General features: G+C 50.1%; 1 protein-coding gene across 10 annotated transcripts in view; it reads right to left on the bottom strand.

The window, feature by feature from the left end:
* Window positions 1–9,048, bottom strand: part of ANK1 (ankyrin 1) — a 177,505-nt gene that overhangs the window by 21,247 nt on the left and 147,210 nt on the right. For all 10 annotated transcript variants that reach the window (XR_014775116.1, XM_084760015.1, XM_084760018.1 and 7 more), the window contains 2 exons: window positions 6,692–6,823; window positions 5,636–5,782 (listed from right to left, as the gene is read on the bottom strand). Coding sequence is in view for 9 of the 10 variants with exons in the window: in XM_084760015.1 (XP_084616141.1) it covers window positions 5,636–5,782; window positions 6,692–6,823 (279 nt within the window). In the remaining variant the exon portion in view is untranslated. The remainder of the gene's footprint in view (window positions 1–5,635; window positions 5,783–6,691; window positions 6,824–9,048) is intronic.

The raw sequence follows: 9,048 nt of genomic DNA, 5'->3' as shown, positions 1-9,048 counted from the left end.
TCTTCTTGTATTTCAATTTGGAGGGTGGCCTTTGTGCCCGCTAGGCATGTGACCTACCACTGAATTCTGCCTGGAACAATGTTTTGAATTTAAAACCACAGCTGTGCCACTCTTGTCTGCTGCTCTGTATCAGTCCTTTTTCTTCCCATGACTGACTCAGTTTTCCTGCTCCTGGTTCTGGTCATCTGGCTGCCAGACACAATGAGTTTTACCTTTTTGGGTGCTGAATATTTTTGTAGCTTCATACATCTTCGATGGCTGTTCTGTTAAACAGCTTGTTTGTAAAGTAGTTTGGTCCTATCGCGTTTTGCTTTCAGGATTTCTAAGGCAGGTCTTATATATTGTTCACACTTAGGTTAATTATTTTCATTTTCTGATGATCCTTTTTCAACTGTCACTAATGTCTGGATGGCCAGGACTCTAGTGTTCTGGTCTTGGCCTCTCTCTCTCTCTCTCTCTCTCTCTCTCTCTCTCTCTCTCTCTCTCTCTCTCTCTCTCTTCTCTCTCTCTCCTCCTCTCACTGCCTCCCTCCCTCTCTCCCTCCATCCCTCTCTTGTTTTTTGAGACATAGTTTCTCACTATAGCTCTGGCTGCCCAGAATTCACTTTGTAGACTGCCCTAGAACTCACAGAGATCAGCCTGCCCCCACCTCCAGAGTGCTGGGAATCAAAGACGTACTCCATCATTCAGACCCTTGTTAGATGTTTCCTTCTTGGCCTGCTATTTTTGGAAATATAGTTTCTTTGGTGTCCATGACTTCAGCAGCTTTTCCAGGGAGGCCACCTGGCTTCCCCCAGAAATGCAGTTAAAGCTGAATGTAGGCATCAAAGGACTCATGTCATTTGTGTCTCATAAACCTGCCTCATGGCCCACTGGCTTTCACTGTTGCATCTCCACTGTCTTGCAAAGTGTCAGTGACTCCAGTTTTGGGCAGCATCATTGGAAAGGGAGGTTATATCTAATCCTTAGCCAGAAGTGGGGTACATCAGCAATAGGTGTGTAGCCATTCTGTCACCCCTGGGAATCTCATCAGTACTTCTGGGTGGCAGTCTTTTACCTCCTCGGCACCCCAAGCATCAGAGGCTCTGGGGATCAGCAGTAATGCTTCCACCTTGAAGCTTCCACCATGTTCTTTTGAGTGCAAGTTTCATCTAAATTAGGTGTGAGTGGAGACCGCACATGTATAGTCCTGTTCTTTGTCACCCCAGGTGTCAAAGGCCTTTGGGACGTTTCCCATTTTCAGAGGACCCAGCCCACTCAGACTTGGATCCAAGGATCTCAGCAACTATAGGACTGACATCACTGGTGGGCAACGCTGTTAGCGAGGTGCCATGGTCACTATGGCTTATGCACCCTCATAATGGATGTCTCAGTGGACCAATGGTAGAGAAGACCTTGGAAAGGTCCAGCTTGGTGCTAACTAAGTTTCAGAAGTGCTCTTCTTTCTAGGACCCTTCACAGTCCCATCCCACTTGGGTCAGCAGCTCTCCTTCTAATCTACAGGCCTCATGTTTGAAGTTTGATCTTGGGAGGATCAGATGGCAGCCATGTACATAAGGCTTGGAGCTGAGTGAGCCGGGGCCTTTCTCGCCCCTTCCTTCCTCCTTCCTTCCTTCCTTCCTTCCTTCCTTCCTTCCTTTTCCCCCAGAACACACAGGATTTTCTTCCTGTCCCCTGGGCAGGTCTCTGTACGGCAGCCAGCAGGTTCTCACGGTGAGATGAGGACCCTCTTCTGCTTGCCAGTTATGAGTGGGTTCCACGGGGCCACACCCACTGAGTCTTCCCACAGGGACATCTGTGCCTGTACCACGTTGTTTTGGCTTCTTGGGCTGGCTGAGATGAGGGCAGGAGTCCAGGTAGCCTTTCTCCGGAGCTGGTGTGGACGACTTCTCGTCCTTGTCTGTCTCAGAGACCTGGGTCCACATCTCCTTCACATCCTCCAGCACCGTGCTACACCGCTTGCCAAGGGCGTCACCCAGCTCAGGAGCTTTTTTGTCATGGTGGTTGATAGCACTGTCATGTTGCTTTTGATGGACTGGGTGACCACAGGGAGTGGGCCTATGTTCAGTTCCTCCTCTTCCCACTTCTTCAGCTCCTCTGACGTCATCTCATTCTTGGTTTACTGAGGCGGTTTTACTTACAGATCACGCTTGCTTTGGCTTCGTGAGTACAGTGAGAGTTGGGAGGGACCCCAGCTGGCCTTTCTTCATATCAGGTTATAGCCCTATATCTATACTGACCCAAATGCTGCAACCGTCCTCTTAGTTCAATGTCAGTAGCCAGCAGACAGTGTGGACGGGTAACCTGTCCCCAGACAGGAGTCACACTTCACCAGCTGTATCATTCAAACCTGATACAAATAAAGTACATTTTATTTCCAACTAGACATAATATGTTTCATCCAAACAGAGGGAACTGATGGGTTTGAGATGCCTGCTTTTTCTTTCCATATAAGAAATGTATCTCTCTCTCTCTCTCTCTCTCTCTCTCTCTCTCTTAGTAGCATTGGGGTTATTTTGGAGTTTGTTGTTGTTTTTCTTCTAGGCATTTTTTTTGTCTCTTCCTATGTAGGAGAAGCTGACTGGCTTTTGGGCCTGTTCTCCTTTCTCACAACAATGTAGGCAATATAGGTCAGGAAAGGCTGTGGTGGGAGAAGATTCCTCTCAAATAAGACCTCGACTTTCCTCCCCTCCCCCTCCTCTTTGCTGCAGGCACTGCCCCGGAGTCTCTGTGACTTCAGAGAGAGAGACAGGCAGTGGAAAGAGGCAAAGCACTGAGAAACTGAGGTGATGGTGACAATCTTAACGTGTAGGTCTTGGCTGGCACCTGGACAGCTGCCATGTAGCCTTGTCAGAGGACACCAGAGATGGCACTGGAGGCTGGGCCTCTTCCTCCCTGCACTTCCAATCCCTTGCATCCTTTTATTTCTAACCAGAGGGATACCGGGTGTGAGGCAGTCTTCCTGGGACAGGGATGAGGAAGGGACAACGATATAAACGCCAACCCCGATGCCCAGGAGGCAGGAGGGATCAGGCCAAGGATCGGTTTGTGGTTTGTCCCCACTGAAGGCATCAAGCCCACAGGGGCCAGAGTCTAGGCTCATCGGGAGATCTGTGAGCGTTTAGGTGCACGAGGCTCAGCATGCTGCACAGAGAAGCCAGAAACGCAGGGCATCTACAGTCCTCTCAAGGCAGAGAGGAGAGGCCTTTGGAGATGACGTTGTGCTTTTGCTCAAACGCCAGCACACAAAACCCAGTGCCCTCCTGACACTCCTTAGCGTTGGCTTCCTGCTGCCCCTTCGGCCTCCCGCCTCAGCTCTCCCCTCCTCCCGCTGTCCCAGCCCCTCTGGTTCCTCACTATTTGTGGTTCCAGCAGGCATGCCACCTTCTGGAGTGTTCTTTGCCTCCTGTTGACATGTGGCTCATTCCCTCATCTTCTAGCTCTCCTGCTGTGGTTCTCAGTCCCCCAGCCCCTTAGTCTGGACTATTCACTCCATGTCACTATGCTGCCCTGTCACATATATAACGCGTTATATACTCTCACAATATATTCCCTCTCTCTCTCTCTCTCTCTCTCTCTCTCTCTCTCTCTCTCTCTCTCATACCAGAAGGAGGGTTTCTCAAAGGCAGAATTCTGCTTTGATTTCTTGTCTGAGAACCGACTTCACTCCCATGCCTAGAATGGCCCCTAACATGTAGCTGATGCTTGGAAAATATTTGCCCAAATGGGCGGGCTGCTGCAACAGAGTCCTACCATCAGACACAGAACACAAGACTTGGCCCCACTCATAGACTCGGGACTGCTGAGGCGTTAACGCTCCCCTGCTATGGCTGGACACAACGGTCCCTCTTCAGATTCAAGAGATGCTAATGGTCTGCTAGTCCCATGAAAGTTAAGTTAATTTAAGGCATTAAAAACAATCAGTGGATTTAACTCAATTGACATCACAAGACCAATGTCACAACACCAAAGCCCCACGGCTTTGTCACTTGTATTCCCCAACGCTTACAGATTATCTTAGCTGCCCTTCCTTTTCCTTCTGTGAAGGGCGAGCTGGCCTAAGTAGGCGCTCTCCACAGGGTTCCAGCCAGGTTCCTGTAGGGCAGCTACAGTCCCCATAGCTGTGGATCACTGTTCGGGAACCTTCCGGACCTGAAGAGTGAGTGGAGCATACGCATCAGCAGCCACCACAAGGCAACACGGACAACACGCCATGCACACGCAACAGATGCCCGTGGAGACAGCCGAGAGATGCGTGGGGCGGGGGCGGGGCCAGGAGTCTTCTGGAACATGCACTTGTGAAAACGGACAGTCCTGTACACTTGGCCAGGTGGAGACAGTGGAGAACAGGAAGTACAAGAAAATGAGTAGTCAGGATGAGGTCAGAGGCAGAAAGAGAGGAGACAGGACATGACCAATAGATGAGCCCCACACCCGATGGGGCTAGATGGCATGTTTCAGGAGACACGGGACATGAGAGAGAGAATGGGGAGGTTTGGCATGCACAGGCCCCACCTGGCAGAAGGAGGCCCCGTGTCCAGCCTAGTCTAGAACTCCCTGCTCCCTGATGGGACCACAAGCTGTGACTCAGGTACGCTTGTGTCCAACATGTACACAGCCAGGGATAGCCTTTAAAACTACCAGGGTGGGGAGCACTCACTGCTGTCACCACCACAGCTGTCCATAGTGAGGTATGGAGTCCCAGAAGACGCCCCACAGCTGACAAGATTTCCAAGGTTACTAAGCAGCTTGGAATCTAACCTAATTTCTAAAGATGAAGAGATGTCTGTGCCATATGAGGGCCAGTGGGCAGGAAGGGCCTGATGCCCAGGCTCCTGGACACTCATATTGGGCTGAGGTAGATGGAGGTGGAAGCCTCACTCATGTCCACTGGCCAAACAGAGGGTGGACAAAGAGAAAAGCCCTTGGGACCTCCAGGGTCTGCTCCTTCCTGGCAGTGGCTGCTACTCTCGCTGCTTAGTGAATAGTACAGGCCTCAGACACAGCTCGGAGGCAAAGGTCAGGGCCTCCTGGGCTTTGTCTCCTTGGGCTGGGTCACACTGGGGCTCCCCGCCATGCTGAACCATCCTGAAGAGGGCAGGGGGACAGATGTGATGGGGAAAAGGGAGAGAGTGACAAGGAAGAGAGTTCACCCTTAGTCCCGGGGGTTCACCGTGGGATTTAAACGCCGTAAGTGGATCCCCGTTAGCTCTTGGGCCAGAGCCTTCATGTTCCTTGCTCCCTATTCACCGAGTGTTCTGCACACGGGACACGGACGCAGTATGAAGAAGGGTGAAGCGGAAGGCTTGGAGATTCTAGAGTGAACGCCTAGACAACTTCTTGGTTGGGGGGTGGAATAGTAGTGAAGGCCTAGGGAGTGTTCCACATGTGGGCACAGAGGCAGGCAGCTCTGGAGGAGGGTGCCCACCTGCACAGGTGAGTGCCACCTGTCTCTCTCACTTGCCTCTGCTTTCCCTGACAGAAGGAATTGATCTCTGACAAAACAGTCCTCCCCTTAACAGGAGGGGAGAGATGGTTTGGAGGAAATGAAGTGTCATGGGAAGGGGCCATTAGTGCTGGTGGCTGGAAGGCAGCGCCCCAGCTCAGCCTTGGCCTGGTCTCACAGGACACTCACCATTCATCTGGGAGGGTGACAGTGAATAGTCGCGGTCCCCGTGCCTCCGGTCTGGCTTGAGGTTTCGGCTCTGCCTGCCGGAGCCCTCCAACATGTTAACAATCTCACTTCTGTCGATGTTCCGAAGGGCTGTGTACAGATTCTCCACTGTCCAGAGAGAAGAGAGGAGGCGCTTGAAGAGCAAATTCAAATGATTCTAGAACAGCCAGGAATGCTGGGGTGGCAACAAGTCTGGGGAAAAGAAATGGTCCTCCTTTTTGGATAGCTTATCTTTTATACAACAAACTTTGCCAAAAACTAACAGTGGCCATTTGTTTTATTTTGCTCCTTTCAATGTGGAGCCCATGGCTTCGGGCGTACTAGGTAAGTGTTCTGGCTTTGCTGTGTACAAGCCAGATGCTCTGTGGCCAATATGGAGCATCCAAAGATGTGTGTGTGTGTGTGTGTGTGTGTGTGTGTGTGTGTGTGTGTGTGTGTATGAATGTGTACCTGATAGCTATACGACTAATAAGACAACAAGGTGAAACACTCTGTCCTGTTGAAGTTCTGGTCCACACCAGAGCATGTAAGCTGCAAGTGGGAGCATCCAGCTCGTGCATTGGGCAGGATTTTGAGGTGACACTGGAAGGAGAGTGAGACTAGTTGCTCCCCAGGCATGAGGAGGGTGTTCCAAAGAGAATGAGAGCTGAAGCCAACAGGGGTAGCTCCACCCCACACACACCCACACACCTTGCCCCCAACTCTGCTCTGAGATCACAGCACACATTTGGTTGAGAAATTCAGTGGAAATACTTTGGAAGCAAGTGTCTTACATCCTGTAACATTATCCTCAGGGGTCCCTGGCAATTATTACCTCACTCTATGGATGGGTAATATTGAAGGCAGGACCCACTGGTAATGTTATCTGACAGGGTTGCCTAGGAACCTCAAGACCCTGAGAAGTGAGAGGAGAGACAGATTGCGGGAAAGAGAAAGGCCAGCAGAAGGGAGGGGCTGTGGGAGAAGGCCATTGCTGAGGGAGGGGCCTGTAGAAGACAGCTGCCTCAGGGTACTGACTCTTTGCATTTTCGCCTTCACGGGCCACCCAGAGGGTCAGCAAGGCGGCACTCTGCTCCAACAAGGAGTTCGGGTTTTCCACACGGATCCGATTGATGTCTTCCACGCTGAACTGAAGCTCCCGGGCCAGCTCTGTAGGTAAAGAACCAAGACCCAGTCTGAGTGCCAAGTTTATCACGGTGCCCGATAAACCTGGGGTTCTCCTTCCTACCAGGAAAGATGTGGTGCTGACTAAGTATCTGCCTCCTGTGTTCCCAATGAGTGGGGCAGAGGAACAGACACTGAGGGAGGGAGGGAGAGAGGGAGGGAGGGAGGGAGGGAGGGAGGGAGGGAGGGAGGGAGGGAAGAAATGTCCTTTCTTCTCTCATGACTTCACTGAGGAGGTGATGAGGATGAGCTTTCCCAGCATGCAGGACAAGCTAGGCTCCACCCTGTGAAGGAGCTCAGATTCCCTGCAGCACTGCCTTGCACAGGTGGCTGCTGGCTGTCCTCCAAGAACTAGAGGACAGAAAGGCATCCCTGTGGTCACTACAGTGCGTCCCTGCTATCCTTACTGTGACTCTCATAGGTATTTAGGAGGGGACTATATCAGAGTACTTAAGTATGAAGGAGACTGAAGAGAAGGTGACTATAAGTCAGAACACACAACACACACACACACACACACACACACACACACACACACATATCCTTCATCCCACATACAAGAACAGAGACCATATACTTGTGTGCAAATGTGCACTTGTGTGATGCATATACACACACGCATACATACATACACACAAACATACATACATATACACACATGGACATGCATAGACACAGTGCACTTTTGCACACTGAAATACACACATACACCCCACATGCAAGAACACTTACCTATACTTGTATGCAAATGTGTACTCATGTAGTACACACACACATACACACACACATACATGTGTATATATTCATGGGCATGCATAGTCACAGTGTACCTTTGCATACGCAAATACACAGACACACAGACACACAGACACACAGACACACACACACACACACACACACACACACACACACCAAGCAGGAGTAGAAATAGCCTAAGGAATGGATAGTTGCCAAATTCTGAATTCCTATCATACAGCCTTTCAGCAACTTCCTGCTGTGGTATCTAAGGTGTCTAAGGCACTGTGCAGGGGGTGTGCGCGCAGGATGTCCACCCACATAAAGATTGCAACAAAGAGTGGCAAGAGAGGCCACGCGGTGGTGGCACATGCCTTTAATCCCAGCACTCGGGAGGTAGAGGCAGGTGGATCGTTGTGAGTTCGAGGTCAGCCTGGTCTACAAAGCGAGTCTAGGACAGCCAAGGCTACACAGAGAAACCCTGTCTTGAGTGGCAAGAGAGAACATGGCAGTCTGCGGGGCCTGAAGCTGCATCAACATGTGGAGCTTTTTCTTCTCCCTCCCTTCAAATTATGTCTGCCCTGCTGTAGCCAGGGAGCTCAGCGTTGGCCAGAGATAAGAAGTGAAACATCTGGAGACTTTGCCTCTGAAAAGGCACTGAGTAGCACTAAGAAGGCAGAGGACACAGCCATAGATGGGTTTTGTTGTTGTTTTGGTTTTTGGGTTTGTTTGTTTTTGTTTGGTTGGTTTTTTTTTGTCTGTGTATTTATATTTATTTACTCAGTTTTGTGTGTCCTGTCACCAGCTAGCTACTGACTTGCTTTATTAAAGCCGGATCTTCACATTCCTGTTGATAAGACAAGATAAAGCAATATATTCAGAGGCAGCTGTCATGTTAAGAGTTGATAGTGTTAGATACAAAATCTGATGTTTATTTCCAAAGGTGTCTCAAGCCAGTTTAGGTCCAGCTCAGCTACAAATGAACAGGCAGCACTGGACTCCTGCTAACGGCCTCTAGTCTAACTGCTCCCCTCCACTCAGACTAGAAGTTGGGAGTAGAAACTCAGTGACAGCTAAGCCTGCCTGCAAGGCCGTGCACCAAATAATATTTGAAATAAACAGAATTTAATGTAGAGATGAACCAGGACACAGTTTTGGTTGGGAAACATAAACGATAGTGGGGAAGACAAAACTCAGATGGCTTGTTAGATTGTTCCCTCCTGTTGATCAAATAAGGGAAGATGAGCCATGGGATAGGATTTATAAATGCTTTTCTACACTCAACCAGTTTTCCTGGCAGCCTGCCTGGATGCTCAACTTGGCAAGGTCGAAAAAGAAACGGTTATTTCCCCCGACTCTCCAGTACTCTTGTTAGGAAGCAAGGGTGATTGTTTCTCACGGTGCTTACAGGGGAAATAGACAACCATGGAGGGGGCAGAAAGCTCACTGCTCTCTACTGGTGCCCAGCGCTGTTG

The sequence above is a fragment of the Acomys minous genome (assembly GCF_964271855.1).
Source record: "Acomys minous genome assembly, chromosome: 15".
Taxonomy (NCBI): domain Eukaryota; kingdom Metazoa; phylum Chordata; class Mammalia; order Rodentia; family Muridae; genus Acomys; species Acomys minous.
This window is presented reverse-complemented; position numbering and strand designations above follow the sequence as displayed.